Below are 24,881 nucleotides of genomic sequence, written 5' to 3'. Positions count from 1 at the left end.
AATAAAATTAATTAAATTCTTGATTACAATACATTTCTGCTAATTAGGATTTTAACAATTGATTGTCTTTATAATCTCAAATGTAATTTCTAAACGTCTGCTTCAACTGAAGTCGATAAAATAAATTGATTTATTAGCTGCTTGTTAGTTAGTTTAACATTGAATATATATGAAAGTATTTATGTATAATTGATATTCAATCAAATACCTATTTTATAATAACCAACTTCGAATCTCTTTGTGTTTTTGTCCATTTTGTAGGGGCCTTTGTCGACGTCATAAAAAGCCAAGTGCTAGCAGTATATAGAAATACAAAGTAATTGTTGCTTCTTTGCTTTAAAGAGTGATTGCTATAACGAGACTATAGACTAGACTATAGACTAGACTATAGACTATAGACTAGCTATAGACTAGACTATAGACTAGACTATAGACTAGACTATAGACTAGACTATAGACTAGACTATAGACTAGACTATAGACTAGACTATAGACTAGACTAGACTAGACTATAGACTAGACTATAGACTAGACTATAGACTAGACTATAGACTAGACTATAGACTAGACTATAGACTAGACTATAGACTAGACTATAGACTAGACTATAGACTAGACTATAGACTAGACTATAGACTAGACTATAGACTAGACTATAGACTAGACTATAGACTAGACTATAGACTAGACTATAGACTAGACTATAGACTAGACTATAGACTAGACTATAGACTAGACTATAGACTAGACTATAGACTAGACTATAGACTAGACTATAGAAGACTATAGACTAGACTATAGACTAGACTATAGACTAGACTATAGACTAGACTATAGACTAGACTATAGACTAGACTATAGACTAGACTATAGACTAGACTATAGACTAGACTATAGACTAGACTATAGACTAGACTATAGACTAGACTATAGACTAGACTATAGACTAGACTATAGACTAGACTATAGACTAGACTATAGACGACTATAGACTAGACTATAGACTAGACTATAGACTAGACTATAGACTAGACTATAGACTAGACTATAGACTAGACTATAGACTAGACTATAGACTAGACTATAGACTAGACTATAGACTAGACTATAGACTAGACTATAGACTAGACTATAGACTAGACTATAGACTAGACTATAGACTAGACTATAGACTAGACTATAGACTAGACTATAGACTAGACTATAGACTAGACTATAGACTAGACTATAGACTAAACTATAGACTAGATAAGACTAGACTATAGACTAAACTATAGACTAGACTATAGACTAGACTATAGACTAGACTTTAGACTAGACTATAGACTAGACTATAGACTAGACTATAGACTAGACTATAGACTAGACTATAGACTAGACTATAGACTAGACTATAGACTAGACTATAGACTAGACTATAGACTAGACTATAGACTAGACTATAGACTAGACTATAGACTAGACTATAGACTAGACTATAGACTAGACTATAGACTAGACTATAGACTAGACTATAGACTAGACTATAGACTAGACTATAGACTAGACTATAGACTAGACTATAGACTAGACTATAGACACTATAGACTAGACTATAGACTAGACTATAGACTAGACTATAGACTAGACTATAGACTAGACTATAGACTAGACTATAGACTAGACTATAGACTAGACTATAGACTAGACTATAGACTAGACTATAGACTAGACTATAGACTAGACTATAGACTAGACTATAGACTAGACTATAGACTAGACTATAGACTAGACTATAGACTAGACTATAGACTAGACTATAGACTAGACTATAGACTAGACTATAGACTAGGCTATAGACTAGACTAAAGACTAGACTGTAGACTAGACTATAGACTAGACTATAGACTAGACTATAGACTTGACTGTAGACTAGACTGTAGACTAGACTGTAGACTAGACTATAGACTAGACTATAGGCAGACTATAGTACAAGCCAGACTATATTCTAGTCTGGTACTTTGAACTTTATAATTATGAAGAACTTTAATACTATGATAAATTATAGGGCAGAATAGATGTTTTTTCATTTCAATTCCCTGCTCCATTTATTTCTGTTAATTTTATTTTTAAATTTAATGCTCATAAATCGATTGTGTTCCGTTAAATTTTTCTTTTTTTTTCGATTCTTCCTTATTAAACGCCTCATTTGCATTTCGTATTATTTTCAGCAGTACAAGTAAGCAATTCCTTATTAAATATCATACCTAAAGGACACAATTCATGACTTATGTCGCCATTGTTATGACAAATATAAAAAGAACGGCACTCATTGTCCACATTAGCGTAGGGATACTCTAATTTTTATTAGAGCATAACTGTGACGGAAAGGAATGAGAAAATTATATAATTTAGTTAAAATGGTGAAGGAGTTGTTACCTTGCTAAAGGTTTGTGTCACCGCTGGAGATCTCTGCAAATTGTTTGTGGGCATAATACATTCGGTTTTATTTTTAACACATTTAATGCTTAAAGGATCGAAGAATAGATCATCAGCACATTTATGTATTTTGGCTACTCCTTGGATACATTGGAAATAGGAACGGCAGTTGTCTTGGACATATGGATAAAGAACCGATTCACTTAAACCTGTACAAGACTACAAAGGAGAGGGTTTTAGTTGGACTAGACTATAAACTAGACTATAGACTAGATTATAGACTAGACTATAGACTAGACTATAGACTAGACTATAGACTAGACTATAGACTAGACTATAGATAGACTATAGACTAGACTATAGACTAGAATATAGACTAGACTATAGACTAGACTATAGACTAGACTATAGACTAGACTATATACTAGACTATAGACTAGACTATAGACTAGACTATAGACTAGACTATAGACTAGACTGTAGACTAGACTATAGACTAGACTATAGACTATACTATAGACTAGACTATAGGCTAGACTATAGACTAGACTATAGACTAGACTATAGACTAGACTATAGACTAGACTATAGACTAGACTATAGACTAGACTATAGACTAGACTATAGACTAGACTATAGACTAGACTATAGACTAGACTATAGACTAGACTAAGACTAGACTATAGACTAGACTAGACTAGACTATAGACTAGACTATAGACTAGACTATAGACTAGACTATAGACTAGACTATAGACTAGACTATAGACTAGACTATAGACTAGACTATAGACTAGACTATAGACTAGACTATAGACTAGACTATAGACTAGACTATAGACTAGACTATAGACTAGACTATAGACTAGACTATAGACTAGACTATAGACTAGACTATAGACTAGACTATAGACTAGACTATAGACTAGACTATAGACTAGACTATAGACTAGACTATAGACTAGACTATAGACTAGACTATAGACTAGACTATAGACTAGACTATAGACTAGACTATAGACTAGACTATAGACTAGACTATAGACTAGACTATAGACTAGACTATAGACTAGACTATAGACTAGACTATAGACTAGACTATAGACTAGACTATAGACTAGACTATAGACTAGACTATAGACTAGACTATAGACTAGACTATAGACTAGACTATAGACTAGACTATATAGACTAGACTATAGACTAGACTATAGACTAGACGATAGACTAGACTATAGACTAGACGATAGACTAGACTATAGACTAGACTATAGACTAGACTATAGACTAGACTATAGACTAGACTATAGACTAGACTATAGACTAGACTATAGACTAGACTATAGACTAGACTATAGACTAGACTATAGACTAGACTATAGACTAGACTATAGACTAGACTATAGACTAGACTATAGACTAGACTATAGACTAGACTATAGACTAGACTATAGACTAGATTATAGAGTAGACTATAGACTAGAATAAATAGACTAAAGTTGTTCATATTTGCGTTAACCAACCTGTTTCTGAGGTTCCTCGGGTGTTTGAGGTTGGATTGCATATTTTTGGGTGTCCTTCATGCACATATTTAAGGATTTATTAAAGTATTCATCTGCTTGACAAGTTTGAGCTATTTTTTGACCATTTATACAAACAAAGTAACTGCGACAATTATTTTGATCCCGGGCCAATTGACCATGTTACCACTGCATTCTCCTACCCGTTGGCCATTCTCAAGCAAGCAAGTGCCATCATTTTGTCGGCAGAAACCTAAGAGAGAATCAAAACTTTCACCATTGCGGCAACGTTGCGAAACTGGTTCCTCTTCGGGTTCTTGACAGGTTATATAACGCCGGCAATCGCCCTGTTCAGCCAAGGCGGTACCTTGTCCCAATTCCGTGCACAGCTTCTGAATGGAAGTGGTCTCGTCTAGACATTGAGGGTTTTGGGTTCTGCTAGCTGTTAGCTTTAAATCCAGCGCGGTAATGTTGTTGTTTGTGGAGGTTTCTGTTGAGGATTTGGGCTGACATTGTAGAATGGAGGTATTGAAGAATTGCTGATCATAGCATCTTTCATGTTTCAATTTATTGTGTACACAGGCATAAAAATTGTTGCAATTGAAAGGATCTGCCATTAGATAACCATGTTTACCCTCACACATTAAAGGATCCGGAGCTACGGGATTCTGCTGGCCATTGTCATCCGTAACAAAAGGACAAGAACCATCATCGGGCACACATAACAAAAGTTCACTATTGAAATAACTGGCGTTGCCACATTTCTTAGGTAAAGCTTCACCCTGAGAACAGATATAGTAACGAGTACAATCCTTAAGATCGGCTAAATAAGAACCATCTGTTTGATTAGCACATGTATAGGTGATATTACCCTCTACTAATTGGCCATCTTGACAGGTATGTTCCAAATCGGGCATACATTTGCCGAGTAGTGCATTAAATTGATAATTATCGGGACACTCTACGGGTATGGCTAAACCCTTGACACAGGCATAGTAGATATTACAATATTTTTCATGGGCTAAACGAGTGCCATGGGCAAAGCCTGAGCATTTTTTCTCGGGCTTTATAACCTTACGACACTCACCCTGATCTAGGCGACACTCATGCGTTTGATTGTGAAAATATTGATCGTCGGGACAAAACAGCAATTCGGTGCCATTTATAGAGGAACATTTATAATAAGACTGACAATCTGTAGGATGGGCTACCAAGGATTCATCTGTGGCATTGGCACATACCCCGGTCAAAGGCAGACGACATGAACCATCATTGGGCCGACAATAACCTAAAGTGGGCTCAAAGTAACTACCCTTAGAGCATTGCATTTCATGGGATGTAGTCTGTTGTATACAAATATAATAGCGTGTACAGTCCTGGGAATGAGCCACAGAAGTGCCATCTGGTTTATCAAAACATAAACCACTTTCCGATTTTAAATTTCCAAAACTAGCTACCTCCAAAGGTTGACACTGATCCTCTAATGTATGGGCCACGCATAGACGTTTTTTCCGGGCTAAACATAAAACCCTTAGCACAATTGCCCAGATACCAGCTATCACCCGAACAATAGTAAAACATGGAACAATTTCCCTTAAAGGGCATAGTTTCCTCTAAACTACAGGCTCTTTTAAAACCATGTTTAGAACAGATTCCTTGATTCTTAATACAGCGCTGTGTCAGTTCATCGTATATTTCCTCTGCAGGACAATTAAGTTTCAGCCATTTGCCTTCGGAGGAACACTGCTCGTAAGCTGAACAATTACGCGGCACAGATCTCTTTTCGTTGGCTAAACAATCTTTATGTAAATCCTGGCAAACACCTTCGTTATCCGTGGAACATTTGGCATTGCCGGCATCATAAAATTCTCGCTGAGCGCAATGTTGCATTTGCCACTTGCCATTAACGCACACAAAGTAACGATTACAGGCCATAGCCGAGGGTCTAAGCAAACCGTCCTGTTGACACTTATCCCTGGAATACTCCTCTGCTATAGGTAAAACATTAGTTTTGACCACATCCTTACACTGTTGCTTTACATCTGGCACACAATAGTTTAAAGTACGATTGTAAAACATGCCCTCGGGACAGTATTGATACCACCAATCATTGTCCAGACACAGCAAAAACATGGCACAATTTTTGGCATAATAACGTTGACTCAAATGTTGGCAAGAGTTGGTTAAATTTTCCTCCCTCGCTAAAGTTTGATTCAAACACTGAAATCCCGGTTCCTCGGGCAACGGCAAACAGGTGGCTTTTTTAACATCAAATACTGCTGACGTCCACAGTTTTTTAAACGCCATTTGCCCTCTTGACAGCGATAGTACTGGTGGCAAGTTTTGGCCTGATATAACTGCAGTTCCCTGCTGGCATTGCAAGAGGGTAGCGAAGTTACTTTGGCATAGGAACAAACAAAATCATCGCGTGGCTCTAGACATTTCTTTTGTTCGGGATTGTAGTAGCGATAATTGCTGCAGGTCTTACGTTGCCAGTTCTGTTGCAGGCAGATTTCATATTGTGAACAATTGGAGGGCACCGAACGTCTGTCGTTTTCCAAGCAACCGAACTAGAGAGTGTTTTAGGAAGAGGAATGAAAAAATTTATTAGAATTTTGAAAGCCAATAAGATTCTTGCTAAAGAATAGTCTCCGATTTTAACTAAATTGAAACTATAAAGACAAGCATCATGGGACTATGCATAGAGCTAAAAATTTCGTCAAATTTAGACCACAAAGAACTACAGCTGGAACTATACATGGTATTTGAAAAGAATTATAGACAAGTTTTGGATTTTTCGTCTTTAAAGCATGATCTTATGATCCCATAATTGGGCGATCGATGCTTTGATCAATGGGCGGATAAAAATACGATCAGCATAGAGGAGATATAGATCCACTGAGCGATCATTGAACTGAAATATGATTAGAATATATAAGATATGAAAACACTGATGGATTAGCAATAAATATGGTGGATTTATTGATCGATGAATATGAATCCACTAAACGATGTTCGAATTGTAATAAAATCAAGTACGATCAAAATATACAAGGTGATCGATAAACGAATCAAAGTGTAATCAGTATATGGAAGACATACATACATAGATCTATTGTTCTATTGAAGTTATGGACTCACTGATCGTTGATCGAATTAAAGTGTGATTAGAATATGAAAGATATAAATATATAACAGATGTGATTACACAAATCGATGGTCAAATCGAAGTATGATCAGAATATCTAAGTTTTGAATCCACTGATCATGGGATGGCTTGAAATACGTTCAGAATAGGAACGATATATTTCTGTTGATCGATGAGCAGAAATATCGTCAGAATAAAGAAGATATGAATCTACCAATCGACGGACAAAACGAAGAGTGAACAAGTATTAAAAGAATATCGAAGTTATGGATACTCTTATCGTTGGACGGATCGAAATATGTTTTAGAATAGGGAAGATTATAGAAAATAGGAATCCATTGATCGATGGGCGGATCGAAGATGATCAGAATATAGTTTAAATAAGTTCACTAATAGATGCTCGGATTTCAGTATGATCAGAACATGGAAGATATACCGTATTGATCGATTAACATAGGTATGATTATAATAGAAAAGAAAAGATGAATACTCCAATCGATGGTCGAATCGAAGTATGATCAACTATTATTAGAATATAGAAGGTATGGATCCAATGATCGATGTATGGATTAAGTTATGATTAGAATATGGAAGCTATGTATCTATTGATCGATGAGGGCAATCTAATCAAAATATAATTAATTGCTATAAAAATATCGATGGTATGGATCGAGTATAATCAGAATATGAAAGATATAGATTTATTGGTCGATGAGCATAAGTATGATCAGAATATAAAAGATATGAATCCACCAAACGATGGTCAAATCGAGTTATGATCAGAATATGGTATATATAGATTATTGATCGATGGCAACAAAATGTTGCGGATAAAAAAATATGTATATGAATCCACCAATCCAGGGGAGAATCGAAGTATGATCAAAGTATAGATGATATAGATCAATTGATCGATGAGTATGATCAAAATATAGATGTTATGAATACATTGATTGATGGTAGTAGCGAAGTATGATCATATATGATTACAATATTGAAAACAAGAATCCAGAATCCAAAATTCTCGATTTTTTTTTTGCTTATTTCGAAGAGAAAATTTCTCGTTCATTTTGAGTTGAGAATAGAAGTGAAAACGTAGCAGATGGGGGGGGGGGGGTTTAATACTGAAGATCTTTTTAAACACAGAAAAATTTAGCAAAATCTAAAATTTAGCAAAATCTAAATTGTTTTTTGTTTATAAAAACAAAATTTTGAAGAAAAATTTTTAGTTTTTAATAAATTTAAATTTTAAAAAATTTCTTAATTTCTTTACAACGTCTGTGTTTTTATACCCCAGAATACGCGTTATAAAATAAAAATGCCAAATTAAATAGAAAAAATTTTATAATTTTTTTTTTTTTCAAAATTTTGTTTTTATTATTATATTGATATAATATTATATATTTTTTTGTTTTTCTTTTTTTTTTTTTGTTAAATGCATATTATAAAGTTAAATTAAATTTAAACGATTTAAATACAAGCGGAGATTAGAAAATTTGCTTTAAATCGTTAAAGGGGATGAAAAAAGAAGAAAAACAAAAATGCGTTTTTTTTTTCAACTTAAATTAAAGAAATTTGGTGAAAAAATTTGTAATTTTCTTAAAAGTTCTTACTTCATGTTCATTGCCAAAGTCGAGCGAACGTTTTTGCGGTAAACCCACAGAAGGTAAGTCAGGCAGTTTGCCCCTAACGCACTGTTTCTGAGTGACACTGAAAATGCGATGTGCAGGACATTTGTGTTCATGTAGCATACCGTCCTTACAAACATAATACATATGTTTATTTATGGGATGTGGCAAATGTTCATTCTCATAATAGACACCCAAGCAAGTACAATCGGATTTCTTTTCACAAATACCCTCGGTATCTAAGCAACAATATCCTCGAGCATCATCAAAGTATTCTCCAGCGGCACAAGTTTTATGTTGCCATTTGCCGTCAAGACATATGTTGTATTCATTGCAGGTTTTTTCAACTGGTTTCTTTTGTCCTTCTTCGCTATCATCACAATATAGAATACCATCGCTCAGTTGACTTACACACATACCCTTGGCATGATTGTAGAATTTACCATTGGGACAGGGTATTAACATAGCATTCGTGGGACTTGAACAATAGCAGAACTCTATATTACTCTGATTAGAGGGCAATGTAATAGGTTGTTCCATTGTTGCCGCGGCACACTGGCTAATATCACAGACGTCCTAGTGCGAATAGAAAGGGGAATAGTTTTAATGCTCTTTTTTCTGCTTGGAATATTATTTTTTCCATTTTGTAACCTACCTTTGCTGTCTTTATACATGTTTTTACTCTGTCATCATAAATACCTTCCAAGCATTCCTGAAATACAGGTTTATCATCTGGTTTTGTACACAAACAAAAACCAGTTATAGTATCTAGTGCTGGACTTGGTCCTAGATTAGCGCCACATACATCAGTACCGCATAGTTCCTGGTAAAAATGAATATAAAATCAAAATATAAGAAGCTGAAAATAATGGACAATAGACAGGACTATAGTCCGTACTATAGTCCGAAATATAGACAGGACTATAGTTCAAACTATCGACAGGACTAAAGTTCAGACTATAGAAAGAATTATAGTCCAAACTATAGGCAAAACTATTGTCCAGACTATAGACAGGACTATAGTCCAGACTATAGAAAAAACTATTATCCAGACAGGACTATATAATATAAATAGGACTATAGTCCAGACTATAGGCAGGACTATAGTGCAGACTATAATCCAGACTATAGACAGGACTATAGTCCAGAGTATAGACAGAATTATAGTCTATAGTTCAGACTATATGCAATTCCATAGACAAGTCTATAGTCCAGACTATAGATAAGTCTATAGTTCTGACTATATGCAAGTCTCTAGTCCAGACTATAGACAAGTCTATATTTCAGACTATAGGCAAGTCTCTATTCCAAACTATAGACACGTCTATAGTCCAGACTATAGACACGTCTATAGTCCAAACTATAGACTATAGAAAGGTCTATAGTCCATATTATATGGACAAGATCTTTTGGTGATCTTTGACAGTTGACATGAAATTTTCGAAGAAATATCAAAATTTCTTTACAAAAAACATACCGCACTATTTGCCACACACATTTGTTTGGTTTCATCGAATAAATAACTTGTAGGATTACATATCTCATAACTGGCTTTCTGCGTTGTATGGCATATACAGAAACTATGATCATTAACGGTAGATGGTATGAGGTATTGATCTGGTTTGCCACTACATAATAGATCGATACATGGCGGCTTGCAAAGATCGAATTTACCGAATTTTTCACTCTCTGGACAAGGTTCATAGCTGCCAGTAGTACAGTTGCAAAAACCATCGGTGGTATTTGAGGCTGGTATACGTTGTTCTGGGGTTTTACATTCTGTTAAATCACAAATTGGTGCCTCGCATTTTTCGGTGATTACATTAAATTCACCATTCTGTGGACAATTATAATAGGTGGCAATACCCTTAACACATTCACAATAACCGTTGTATGTGGTCAATGCTGGTATTTTGGTTTTATCTGGTAAATCGCGACATTGATAAGAATTGCAATTAATCTGGAATAAATATTTTTTTGTTAACAAGAAAATCTTTAATAAAACATTATATTAAAACCTAATTACCTCTGCTAATTGACATATAGATAAATCGGTGTTTAGGGTACTACCATAATTACATGGTTCATATGTGGCAATTTGTTGCCTACAAACACACACACCATTATTTTTTTTAGTATCGATGGGATTAAACGTCTTCAGATCATTTTTGGGATCAACGCACGTGGATTGTAAGCATTTGGGCTTTAATGTTAAAAATGGCATTATAGTAATATATATGGAATATTTTTCTAAATAATACAATTAATTTACCGAACTCTCATATTCCGAACATTTTTTGATATATGGATTAAATGTACCATTATTGGGACAATTGACAATAACTGGTTTTTCATCAATACACATACAGAAACTCTTGGTATCATTGCGATTTTCTGCCACCTCAAAGTCTTTGTTATTCAAGCAGAAAGTGGGATCACAAGGAGCATTCTATATGAGTGATAATTCTAATTAAGTTAAAAGAAAAATTATAATAATTGTTTTTACTTACCGAATAACATATTCCTACTTCTGAGTTATAGGGAGAGTCCTTGGGACATTCGATTTTCGTACTTATACCATCGACGCATACGCAAAATTCATAATCGTTACCTTCATCTAAAGTCGGGTAAGTTCCATCCTTCTTACAGATGTCACAGTCGGGCTAATAAAAGAAGGGATTTTTGTTAGTAACTATGGTCCCGACTATAGACAAGTCTATAGTCCAGACCACAGACAAGTCCAAATTTTAAACCAAAATATTGTATTATAGTTCAGGCTGCTGACATAACTATTGACCAAAATATAGTTCAGACTATAGTCCATACTATAGACAATACTGTACTATAGACTATAGAGAAGACTGTATTCCAGGATATAGAAAAAACTATAGACAAGTCCAAAGTAAGACTACAGTCCATACTATAGACAAAACTGTAGTCCAGACTATAGATACGATTATGGTTCAGGCTATAGTCGAGACTATAGGCAATATTATAGTCCAGACTAGACTATAGACAAGACTATTATCCAGACTATAACCAAGAGTATGGTCCATACTATAGACAAGTTTCTCGTCTATATCCATAGAAGTGCGACTTGTCTTTAGAACTATAACAAGTCATAGAAATGCTGATTTCACATTTCTTTAAATATATTTCTAAAGACATGGGTGTTTCATCTTTAAACGTTACACTTAAAACTATACTAAATACTTACATCTGAAACTTTAATGCATGCTTTGAAATCATTGTCATATTCCATTTTAGGAGGACAGCTTTTAAGTATTGGTTTTCTATCATTATTACAATAATAGAATTTCGTAGGATCATATGGATCTGGGAATGAGGCAACAATTGAATCTTTACAAGGATTAGGGAAACATTTCTTTGTTTCATCACAAACTCCGGTTTCGATGTCAAAACTACCGACAACACATGTACCAACATGGGTTTTACGGTCATTACAGAAATAATATTGATTACAAATAGGATGAGGCAGAAGTTTAATAGGTCCGGCGTTTTCATTTTCACATGGTTTATAACACTCAGCCTTAAGATCTGCATCACAGACATGTGTCTTAGTATTGAAATATTGACCTTCATAGCAGGTCTGTGGAATGGCTTGTTCATTTTCACACAAGAAGAAAGTATTACATTGTTGGGGATTTGCCACCAAGGCACCATTAGCCTGACCGGCACACAAATTTGGCCAACAGACATGATCAATATCGGGTTCGCATGTTAGGGTATCATTATTAAAGCGATTATTTGTACCGCAATCCTCTAAGACTTGATGACCATCATGACAAATGTAATATTTATTGCATTCCGTAGGATGAGCTGAAAAATCTCCTTCTTCATAGCCGCCGGGACAGGTGCAGGGTGTCTTGGTCCAACATTCATTAAGGATGTCGGGTTCACAGGTTAGGGTTTTTTTATCAAAGTAATTATTCTCACCGCATTCTTGTAGCACTTGTTGGCCATCAACACAAATATAGAATTTATCACAGTCCTTGGGATGGGGCGATAGTTGACCCTCTTCATAGCCACCGGCGCATTGACAAGGCTTCTCAAGATTGCAGATATTTTTAACATCCTTTTCACAGCTTAATTTTTCTTTATCGAAGTAATTACCCTTACCGCATTCGTGTATCACTTGTTCGCCAGCAATGCAGATATAGAATTTATCACAGTCATCAGGATGGGCCGAAATTTGACCTTCTTTATAGCCACCCGGGCAGGTGCATTCCTCATTGGCTACACAGGTCAGTGAGAGTTTATTGAAGTAGCTATTTTCGTCACAACTCTTTAAAAATTGTTGACCATTCACACATTCATAGTATTTTTCCTTATCCATGGGATAAGCGGTCTTTTGGCCATTGACACAGCTAGCGACATCTGGGCAAAGGTGATTGGCATCGAATTCACAGCTCAATGTAATGGGATTGAAGAAATTACCTTTGCCACAGCCATATAAAAGTCGTTGACCACCAACACATTTGTAGTATTGAGTACAATTATCGGCTACTGACTTGACACCTTCAACACAAGTTGGAGCTCTAGCACTGCGACGATTACGTCTGTTGCCGGTACTTGTTCGGGCCTCTTGACAATCGGGACATTTACCTTCGGTATCGCGTAGACAGGCCTTAATCTCATCATCGAAATAGTTGCCAGTATCACAGCTGCTTTCCACCAATTCTCCTTCATAGCAGATATAGAAGAGCATGCAGTTATCAGGATGAGGTACAAAATCACCTTCCGAGTAACCTCCTGGACATAATTTTTTAGTTTCTTCTTCACAATCATCACCGTTGGAGGATGACGCCTTAACACAGAAACCCAGTGTTTCGCTGTAAACATAATCACTTTCGACACAGTCAAAATAGGTGGCTAAACCATCTAAACATCTGCAGAAACCGTTTGTGGTATTGGAAGCAGGGAAGGTGGTATAGTCGGGTTTTTGTAAACATTCGCTCGATGGGCAAACTTTATCTTGAGCCACACAAATCTTTAGGGTTTGATGGTAGATGGCGTCATCGGGACATTCACGATATTGAGGTTTTTGCTTTTGACAAACACAGAAGCCGGCATTGGTGTTAAGGGCGGGATAGACAAAGCCATCTTTGGCGTTTTGACATTTAGCGGTGTCGCAATAGAGCTGTAGGAGGAGATGGGAAATAATATGTGAGTTATATAAGGCTAGAACAGAGCAGAACAGAACTAGAACAGAACTAGAATAGAACTAGAATATAACTAGAATAGAACTAGAACCGAACTAGAACCGAACTAGAACAGAACTAGAACAGAACTAGAACAGAACTAGAAAAGAACTAGAATAGAACTAGAACAGAACTAGAACCGAACTAGAACCGAACTAGAACCGAACTAGAACAGAACTAGAACAGAACTAGAACAGAACTAGAACAGAACTAGAACAGAACTAGAACAGAACTAGAACAGAACTAGAACAGAAACTAGAACAGAACTAGAACAGAACTAGAACAGAACTAGAACAGAACTAGAACAGAACTAGAACAGAACTAGAACAGAACTAGAACAGAAAGAACAGAACTAGAACAGAACTAGAACAGAACTAGAACATAACTAGAACATAACGAACTAGAACAAAAACTAGAACAGAACAGAACTAGAACAGAACTAGAAAGATAGAACATCTAGAACAGAACTAGAACAGAACTAGAACAGAACTAGAACAGAACTAGAACAGAACTAGAACCGAACTAGAACCGAACTAGAACAGACTAGAACAGAACTAGAACAGAACTAGAACAGAACTAGAACAGAACTAGAACAGAACTAGAACAACTAGAACAGAACTAGACTAAGAACAGAACTAGAACAGAACTAGAAACTAGAACAGAACTAGAACAGAACTAGAACAGAACTAGATACAAACAGAACTAGAATAGAACAGAAACTAGAACAGAACTAGAACAGAACTAGAACAGAACTAGAACATAACTAGAACAGAACTAGAACAGAACCGAACAGAGCTAGAACAGAACTAGAACAGAACTAGAACAGAACTAGAACAGAACTAGAACAGAACTAGAACAGAACAGAACTAGAACAGAACTAGAACAGAACTAGAACATAACTAGAACAGAACTAGAACAGAACTAGAACAGAGCTAGAACAGAACTAGAACAGAACTAGAACAGAATAGAACAGAACTAGAACAGAACTAGAACAAACCAGAACAACGAACAGAACTAGAACATAACTAGAACAGAAATAAACGAACCAGAACAGAGCTAGAACAGAACTAGAACAGGAGGTCAGGATCATAGATCTTTAAGCGATTGGATACTAACATTTGAACAATCATCTTCGTTATTGGCTACGGTTGTGGTTTCTTCTTCAGCGCCGCATGTGGTGGTAGTTTCAGCTTCACAGTATGTCGTTGTAGTTTCCGTGGCACAGGTAGTGGTTTCCTCGGGAGCAGCACAAGTTGTGGTAGTTTCAACTTCGCAGGGAGTCGTAGTAGTTTCCGGTGCAGGACATGTTGTGGTAGTTTCAACTTCGCAAAGTGGCGTAGTAGTTTCCGGAGCAGGACAAGTTGTGGTAGTTTCAACTTCGCAGGGTGGTGTTGTAGTTTCCGGAGCACAGGTAGTGGTTTCTTCTGGAGCACAGGTAGTAGTATCAACTTCCTCAGATGGACATTTGCCGGGTTGACAATTCAAACTCTTGTCATTGAAATAGCTACCAGTCGGACAGTTTTGGGCAAAAGCCTTTTCATTGTTACACACATAGAAACTATGACAGTCATTGTCATTTTTCACATACACTCCATTAGCCTTCTTAAGGCACAAATTTTCCCAACATTCAGTTTGTGTATCCGGTACACAAGCCGATAATTCAGTTTTAAAGAAGCTTCCAGCATCACATGTCTGTGGATAGGCTAAGTTATTGTTGCAGATCATATAACTGCGACAACTCTTAGGATCCGCTACAAAAGTACCGGAAACTTCTTTAGCACAAGGATTGTCTACAGCAGCGGCCAATGGTGCTATCAAACTTAGACGGCAGAGATTTTTACCCTTGTTGCCACAACGACCAGTTTTGGGATTGTATTCCTTACCCTCGGGACACGAGAGTTCACGTTTGATATTCTTATTGGTGCAACGATAGAAACAGGAGCAGTCGGTGGGATTGGGCCAGTGTACGGGTAGACCGCGAAGTTTACGCTGCACACATTCTTCATCAACAGCTGCAGTTATAGCAAGAGTAGCTACAAAGGCTACAGCTAAAAGGAAACCTGAAAGGGAGAGAGAGGAAATTTTAATATAATATTTTTATATAATAATCGTATGTTTTATTCGAATAATTATTCGGGTTTAAAACTTATATTCCAATAATTAAGCAAATTTTATTTTTAATTCTTTATTAATTCGAAGAATTATTCAGTTTATTCATTAAAATTTTATATCCGAATAATATTTTTTGGTTAAAAATTTGTAAAAGAAGGCGAATAATTTATTCGAATAATATTTGGGTTAGTTCAAAAATTTTATTCGAAATTTTTTATTCGAATAAAATATTATTTTTTCTTTTTTTAGTTTTTAATATTGAATATTAAAAAATATTTGAAAATGAAACGAATAATTATTCGCTTGTTGTAAAATATTTTATTCTAATAAATTTCTATTTTTTCCAAAATTTTTAAACTTAATTCTTCAACTGATTTGTAAAATTATTCGTAAAGTTATTTAGAGAATATTGAGCTAGAAAATAATCGAATAATTTATTCTAATATATTTTATTTCTTTGTTAAAATTTTGTATTCGAATGTTATGTCTCACTTATTTTTATTGTATTTAAAGTTTTGAAAATTTATTAATTTATTCGAATAATTAATCGAGTATTTTACAAACGCTTGTCGAATATTTAAAAAATTCTGTTTGTTTTTTCTTTAGTTTTTTTAATATTGAATAATTAGTATTAAAATATTTGAAAATGAAATCGAATAATTTATTCGAATAATTATTCGATTGCTGTGAAATTTTTTTTAAAATTTGATTTTTTGTTAAAAATTTGTATTCGAATGTTATTTCTCATTTATTTTTATTGTATTTAAAGTTTTGAAAATTTATTAAGTCTAACGAATAATTTATTCGAATAATTATTCGGTTGCTGTAAAATGTTTTATGCGAATAAAATTTTATTTTTTCTCTAAAATGTTAAAACTTAATTCAAATGAGCTCAAAAATTATCCGCAAAATTATTTTAAAATATTTAGCTAGAAAATAATCGAATAATTTATAGTTAAAGAATATTCAGTTAAGAATTATATTGGAAAATTTGAAAATGAAAACGAATAATTCATTCGAATAATTATTCGGTTGTTGTTAAATGTTTTATTCGAATAAAAAATTTAATTTTATAACTTTTTTGAAATGCAAGAATAAATTATTTGAATAAAATATACTTTTGGTTTAAAATTGATGATGAAAAATGTTAATCGAATAATATTGTCATTTTTAAAAAACTTTTAATTTATTAATAAAATAATATGTTTATTTTATTAAAATTATTTATTGTGTAAATTATTAATTTTTTTTCGGTAACCGAATATGTTATTCGAATAATTATTCGATTTTAATTTTTTTTTTTCATTTTTATTGAAGTATTTTTCTTATCGTATATTTTTATCACTTTAAATTTTAGTTTTTTTCTTTCACTTGCACTCACCTCTCATTTCAAGTATCCTTTAAACTTTTGGTTTTCGACGAAAAGTTTAGTTTCAAAAAAAATTCCACTTTTAATAGTTTTCTTGCCTAAAGTCTCTAGAGCACTTGTAGTTGCTAGAGTCAAATGGTAACTCTCTGATATTTTCAAAATACTTACAGCTTTTATATATTTCTCTAAAGAACTAAATGTTTTGCCATTAAAATATCACAAAACATTAATTTTTAACATTTATTTTATCAAATTTTGATCATTATCTATAAAAATTCAATAATATTTAATTGATTTTTATCTTTATTTTTTTTTCTTTTAGGAGAAAGACAAAAATGATAACTTCCAAGAAAAACAGGTATTTAAGACAAAATATTTCTGCAAGACCGGTAGCAAACTTATAAAAAAATAAATTAATGAACAAAATTACGATAACAATGTTATTTTAGAAAAAAATACTATATTTAAAAAAAAAAAATTAGATAAATAACAAATACACTTTAGGGTGTGTTAACGAAAGAAAAACGAAATTGTTTGGTGTTGTCTGAAGAATTGTATTCAAGTTCAAAAAAAGTGAAATTTATGGGAAATATAAATATAGTTTTTAATGAATGAATGTTGAGATAATTGATAAAACATATGTTTTATTATATTTTTGAACAAAAGTTTTTTTTTTTTTGGCAAATTTTTCATAAAAAGATGTTGAAAAAAGACAAAATTAAAATCAAATTATAATTTGAAACAGTTTAAGGATTTTTTTTTAATAATTAAAAAAAGTTAATCGAATAATTTATTCGAATAATTATTCGGGTTTTAATTAATCGTTTCTATACGAACACTTTTTTATATAAAAATTTACTTGTTAATGAAAATTTTCAAAAAAAAATTATTCGGTTTTTTATTAATAGTTGTTAATGAGAATTTTTTTATTCAAATTTAAAAAACATAATCGATTAATTTATTTGTATAATTATTCGGTTTTTACTCGAATATGTTTTTCTTCTTATATTCAATATTGTTACTGCATTATTTATACTATTAAATTTTTAGGTTTTTTCCTAATATTCATATTTCGTATTATTCGAATAAAATTTATTTTTTTATTCGAATAAATTTATAATTCCAATATTTTTATATTCGTAAAATTTTTTTCAAAATACATTTTCTTCTATGTATTGGAATTAATTTTTATTCGAATAATTTATTTATTCAAATATTTTTATTTATTCAAATACTCGAATAATTATTCGTTTTTTATTCGATTAGTTGTTTTACATTTTTCTGGACTTATTTTAATATTAGTAAGAAATCATTCGACTAATGTTTTATTCGAAATTTTTAAATTCAAAAACTTATCGGGTAATTTATTTGAATAATTTTTTTTATTAAATTTGTATTTATTAAAATTAGTATTCGTTTCAATTAATAATTTTTATGCGAAAATTTTTTTTTTTAAAAAATTCATAATCGAAAATTATTCGAATAAATTTTTGGTTTTCATTAAATTAATATTAATTGAATTTTGAAAAAATTTTTATACGAATAAATTTTCATTTTTTTACTAAAAAACATAAACTAACTCAAATAAATAATTCGTATAATTATTAGGTTTTTATTCGAATAGTTTTATTTTTGGAAATTTTCTCAATTTATTTTTTTAAATTGTTTTAAGAAATTATTCGATTAATTTTTTATTCGAACCAATTATTCGAAATTTTTAAATTAAAAATCTCTTCGAGTAATTTATTCCATTTTTCGTGTTATTTCGCTTTCTAATATTTAAATTTATTCGGTTTTTAATCAAAAATTAATATTCGAATAGTTTTTTTATTCGAATAAATTTTTATTTTTTTACTTAAATTAAAAAAATAAAAATTTTTATTCGAATAAAATAACTCGTGATATTATTTTCTCTTTTACTATTTTTTGAATAAATTATTCGGTTTTTATGCAAATATTTTTTGTAATTAGTCTTCAGTTTTTTTAATTTAAGTAAGAAAATCAAAATTTTATATTCGAATAATGTCTTCATTCGAATAAATTTTTACTTTTTTTTTACAAAAATTAAACATTTTTATTCGAATAATTTTTTTCATTCGACTATTTTTTTTATTAAATTATAAAACTAAAAATACAAATTTTTATTTGAATATTTTTTTAACTCGTAAAACTATTTTTCTCTTTTTTTTACAAAAAATTAAAAAACTCGAATAGATTATTCGGTTTTTATTCGTATATTTTTTTGTAAGTTGTCTTGAATTTTTTTTTATTAAAGTAAGCAATCATCCGACTAATCTTTTATTCGAACCAATACAAAATCAAAATTTTATATTCGAATAATTTTTTCATTCGATTAAATTTAAAGTTTTTTTTATTAAAATTAAAAAACTAAATATAAAAATTTTCTCTTTTTTTACAAGAGTTCAAAAGTACTCGAATAAATTATTCGAATAATTATTCGGTTTTTATTTGAATTTTTTTTAATGTTTTATTCGAACCAATTCAAAATCAAAAATTTGTATTCGAATAGTTTTTTTATTCGAATAAATTTTTATCTTTTCTTGCAAAAATAAAAATACAAATTCGAATATTTTTTTAACTTGTATCATTATTTTTTCTCTGTTTTTAACAAAAATTCCAAAATATTCGAATAATTAAATAGATTAATTATTCGGTTTTTATTCGAATATTTTTTTTTTGTAATTTGTCTTGAATTTTTTTAATCCGACTAATGTTTTATTTTAGAACCAATTCAAAATCAAAAATTCGAATAATATTTTGATTCGATTAAATTTTATTTTTTATGCCAAAAACAAAAAAACTAAAATACAAATTTGTATCTTTTTTTCTCGTTTTTTACAAAAATTCAAAAATACTCGAATGAATTATTCGAATAATTATTCGGTTTTTATTCGAATAATTTTTTACTTGAAATTTTTTTTTCGTTTTTACTAAAATTCAAAAATTCTCGATCGAATTATTCGGTTTTTATACGAATTATTTTTTAACTCGAATAAAACTAGTTTTTACTAAAATTTACTCGAATAAACTATTCGAATTTCAAATTATTCGAAAAATAAAATTTTCACTAAAAATTCGAATTTTTACAAAAAATTAAATTTTTCACTAAAAATCTAGTTTTTCACTTAAAATTATATTAATTTTTCAAAATTCAAAACCAAATTTTTCAATTTTAAATTTTCAAAATTTTTATTTCAAATATTATTTACAATTCACATTCTTTATTCGTATCCACAACACATTGTCCCATTGTTGCCTCAAAACGCCAACCCTCATGACAATTGAGCAGAAAAGCCCAACCGCCAAAACATTGATAGTATTGATAACATTCGCTGGCCTTAAATTGTCGTCGATTATTGGGTCCCACACACTCGATCGATCGAAACGGCAAACGAGGATCTACTGTGGTAACATCAACTAATTGATAGTCATAAGAAGTAGTGGGTGAAGTCAAAGTTACAATTTGTAATGTTGAAGATGATAACTCTTGGTTGTTTTGGGTTTCCAAACCTTTGCTGATATCTGAAGATTCTGTTAAATTTGATGTTAACTTTATGTTATTAACATTTTTCGGAGAACTTTCTGTTGAATTATTTTCTATGAAATCTGTTTTCATCTCTTCAGTGGTGGCCTCGGAAAATTGGCTCAAAATGTTATGTAAATTTTCTATTACTGTCACCTCTGTCATCATGGATTCTGTAACATTTTCAACATTAACAGAATGTTTCAGATTTTCCTTAATAGTTGCTGTTATAACTGTCATAAGTGGATTAGTTCCCATCGTAAATGAATTTAAAGTATTTTCATAATTTTCTGTTGAATTAAAGGAATTAGTAGTAGTTTCACTCTCTTCTGCTGTTAAGTTAACAGTAATGTCTGTTTCCGTATTAATGTTAAGGTATTCTGTAGAACTATCGCTTAAATTAAATGTATTAAGAACATTTTTTGACGATTCTTTTAACATAACCTCTATAGTTGAGGGTACAGTTTCAATTCGCTCTGTTATATTAACAGTTAGGTCTGTTAAAGTATTATTTTCAATTTCGAATTCTGTGAAGGCTTCTGTGAGATAAAAACGACTGTTCGAACTTTCGGTAGTTAAATTTTCATTTGTAACATTGCGTAAAGAAATTTCTGTTAAACTGTAAGGAAATTTTGTAGGTACTGTTATCTCTTCTGTTAAATTAACGGTAAACTCTCTTATAATACTAATGTTAAGCGGTTCTGTCGAATTTTCTGTTAAATCTGAAAAATGTATTGGATTTTTGGTTGTTGAAGTTGTAAGGAAGACTGTTGATGAATCTGACGGATAATTTGCCTCTGTTGTGTTAGCAGTTATAACTGTTAAATTAGCTGAGTCATTATTTTCAGTAGTTAATTCTGTAGAAATTTTTGTTGTTGATTTTTCAGATAAATATCTTGATATCTCCTTTGTAACCGGATATTCAAAAGGATTAACAGTACTGTCGTTATGTTCTTTCACTTTCTCTGTTAAGTTAACAGTGTTCCCAATAACTTCAGTAAAATTTTCTGTTAAGCTGAAGAAGTAAGAAATGTTTTTAGCTGATTCTGTTATCATGCTGTTAACTGCAGTTGAATTCAAAGTGTTAGCAGGATTTTCTGTGTTCACTGTTAAGTTAACATTTGGTTTAACTGTTAGCACAACAGGAAAGTTTTCTGTTGCATAAAAATCAATTGAAATATCACTAATATTAATTGCAATGAAATGTTCAGTTGAATTAAAAGTATTAACAGGATTTTCTGCATTAACTGTTAAATTAACATTTGGTTTAACAACTGTGTTAACAGAAAAGTTATCTGTTAATAAAGAATCTGTCAAAATTTCACTTTTATTAATATTTAGGGGATTTTGTGTTGAATTGAAAGAATTAGCGAGATTTTCTGCTTTAACTGTTAAGTTAACATTTGGTTGAACAGTTATGTTATTATAAAAGTTATCTTTTAAATGGGAATCAGTCAAAATATCACTGTTATTTATGTTGTGGGGATTTTTTGTTGAATTCAAAGTATTAGCAGGATTTTCGACATTAACTGTTAAGTTAACATTTAGTTTAACAGCATTATCAGTATTTACTGTTAAAATAACATCTAATTTATCAGTCACTGTAACATAAATTGTGTCTGTTAAATTATAATCAGTTAAAATGTGACTGTTATTAATTTCTTTAACATTTTCTGTTAGATTAAAAGTATTTGCAGAATTTTCTGCATTAACTGTCAAGTTAACATTTGGTTTAACAGTTGTGTTAACAGAAGTGTTATCCATTAAATAAGAATCAGTTAAAAAGCCACTGTTATTATGTTGTTTAATATTTTCTGTTAAATTAAGAGTATTAACGGAATTTTCTTCATTTACTGTAAAGTTAACATTAGGTTGAGCTGTTAATTTAACAGAAAACATGTCTGTTAGATAAGAATCATTCAAAGTAACAATGTTATTTGGATGTTTTAAATTTCTGTTAAATTGAAAGTGTTTTCCCTATAATCGGTTAAATTTTTTAAAACTGCTGTAAATTTGAATTCTGTTAATGAAATGTTAACAGCAGCAACAGTTTCATCTGTATTTTCTACAATATTTTCTTGCAGTGGAAGTATATTTTCACTTGATTGTGAAGAGTTGGAGAACATTTCTGTTGTTTTGTAAAATGCTGTTAATGTTGTGGTTTTTCTCTCCAAGTCTGTTATGGGATTAGCAGCCATATCTGTTAATATTGAGGGTTTAGTACTGAGGGCCTGATGATGTTCTGTAGTAACAGTATATGTTGTATTTTCTGTTAAAGTTCCATCTTTATTTTCGTTTGCCTTTAATGGACTCTCCAGATTCTCTTTAACTTTTTCATTCTCTTCTTCTGTTATTTTATCAAGCACGCTATCTGTGAATTGAGAAATGTTAACAGAACTTTCTGCTGTTGATTTTAATGGATTCTCTTCAGTTTCAATAACATTTTCATGTTCTCGCTCTGTTGTTTTTTCACGTAATCTCTCTGTAGTCTTAAAAGTTTTAACAGAACTCTCTGTTATTCCAGCTGAATCTTCTGTTAATAATTTTAACTTACTCTTTTTTAAACAGGTACATTTTTAGGACTTTTTAGTTTTTTTAACATTGTCATGTTGTTTTTAGTAGAATTTTCTGTTAAATTAACAGCATATTCAGTTGTCTGCATTACTTCTGTTAACTTAACAGTTTCAATTTCTGTTAAGTTTAGTGGAGTAACGTTATTTACAGACATTTTAGTTACAGCTTTTTGAAAACTTTTTAACAAAGTCTCTGTTGTATTAATAACATGATCAGTAGCTGTTAATTTCTTTAACATGTTGCTGTTAAAGTTGACAGTAGAATTTGTTGTGTTATTAACAGTATTAATAAAATTTTTGGTTGTATTTACTTTATTCACTTTTCCTGTTAGCTTACTTATTAAATTTAATGAATTGTTAATATTTTCTGTAATTTCCGCAGAGTTTTTGAAAAATCTGTTAATGTGGGCTCTGTTGTTTTAACAGCAACTGTTCTCTTTGTTATTATAGTTCTGTTATTGTTTTTATTACATTTAGTTGCTTTAGTCAATCTTTTCTTTAAGATATTTTCCTTTAAATTTATAGAACTGTTGAGATTTTCGTTAATTTCTATAGAGGTTTTGTCAAAATCTGTTATTATTGCCTCTGTTACATTAACAGCAAGAGTTTCCTCTGTTAATACTGTTCTGTTATAGTTATTAATCATGCTTTTAACATAATAAAACTTCGCCGTTAAATTTGGTTTTGATTTGTGTTCAATAAATGACTTTAAATACTCCACTGTAGTCTTATGATCTTCATTCTTAACTTCATGAAATTTACACTTCGTACGATAAGAATAATCACATGATTCGATCTCTTGATGCCACAGTAAATTTGCTGGGCAATAAAACACATAAGCTTTGCCATGGCTACATCTTATAAACTTATGACAGTCTTCGGGATGAGGAAAAAAACCGTTAAAACTTTCCTTACACAGCTGATCGTATAATTGCTGAGAGTCATAGCCATAACAACTCACAATCATTAACAAGATCGTTAGAACAGCTAAGAACAGAGATTCTTTTAATTCAATTAAATTTTTTGTTATAACAACTACTTACCTTTCATGTTGAAAAGTTTTGAATAAACTATTTATGCAAACGCTAAAACTCTAGCATTTTGAAGTTCATTAATGTAATTTTCTATCGTTAGTAAAACAAAATTTTTTATCTTTGGTTAATTAGATTCGATTTTGCATGTTTTATATTTGTTTATTTAGTCGAGTCAATAAACATAATTAGATAATTTAGTCTCTTTTCTAAGTGTTAATAATAACATGTGCCGGGATTTCAATTAGAAAATCAATGTTCTTTAAGAAAGTATTTTAAAGCGAAAGTTTGTTTTTCAAAATAAGTTTCTTTTAAG

At 31.5% G+C, this 24,881-nt stretch overlaps 3 protein-coding genes across 4 annotated transcripts; all 3 read right to left on the bottom strand.

The window, feature by feature from the left end:
- Window positions 1-2,058: 2,058 nt before the first annotated feature.
- Window positions 2,059-17,560, bottom strand: LOC119611415. The gene is given in 16 exon segments (XM_037966987.1): window positions 2,059-2,345; window positions 2,348-2,357; window positions 2,419-2,637; window positions 3,942-4,123; window positions 4,126-5,449; window positions 5,451-6,211; window positions 6,214-6,508; window positions 8,700-9,290; window positions 9,370-9,537; window positions 10,192-10,674; window positions 10,741-10,917; window positions 10,987-11,163; window positions 11,225-11,377; window positions 11,932-13,875; window positions 15,053-15,996; window positions 17,430-17,560. Coding segments are annotated over 16 exon segments (7,596 nt in total). The 5' UTR covers window positions 17,437-17,560; the 3' UTR covers window positions 2,059-2,184.
- A 3,065-nt stretch (window positions 17,561-20,625) lies between these two features.
- LOC119611422 (probable serine/threonine-protein kinase MARK-A) lies at window positions 20,626-22,922 on the bottom strand. Its single transcript, XM_037966993.1, has one exon. It carries the CDS (start codon window positions 22,858-22,860, stop codon window positions 20,644-20,646), a length of 2,217 nt encoding a protein of 738 aa, XP_037822921.1. The 5' UTR covers window positions 22,861-22,922; the 3' UTR covers window positions 20,626-20,643.
- A 943-nt stretch (window positions 22,923-23,865) lies between these two features.
- LOC119611424 lies at window positions 23,866-24,618 on the bottom strand. Of its 2 annotated transcripts, none has more exons than XM_037966995.1 (2): window positions 24,578-24,618; window positions 23,866-24,521 (listed from the first exon to the last, which is right to left on the bottom strand). In XM_037966995.1, the coding sequence occupies exons 1-2, from the start codon at window positions 24,582-24,584 to the stop codon at window positions 23,881-23,883; spliced, it is 648 nt and encodes a 215-aa protein (XP_037822923.1). In that variant the 5' UTR covers window positions 24,585-24,618; the 3' UTR covers window positions 23,866-23,880. The 2 variants fall into 2 exon arrangements, with proteins under 2 accessions (XP_037822923.1, XP_037822922.1); XM_037966994.1 differs by having other exon boundaries at window positions 23,866-24,536; window positions 24,578-24,605.
- Between the last annotated feature and the right edge of the window lie 263 nt (window positions 24,619-24,881).

This window comes from Lucilia sericata, unplaced genomic scaffold (assembly GCF_015586225.1).
Source record: "Lucilia sericata isolate MDLA Ls3-8-SP2 unplaced genomic scaffold, ASM1558622v1 Contig001444F_arrow, whole genome shotgun sequence".
Lineage (NCBI taxonomy): Eukaryota > Metazoa > Arthropoda > Insecta > Diptera > Calliphoridae > Lucilia > Lucilia sericata.
The sequence above is the reverse complement of the archived record's forward strand: the minus strand, read 5'-3'. Positions and strand labels throughout refer to the sequence as shown.

Coding starts and splice junctions, on each gene's coding strand:
- LOC119611422 (XM_037966993.1), bottom strand. CDS start 22,860: ATGTTTTCTGTTAAATTAACAGCTCAACCTAATGTTAACTTTACAGTA.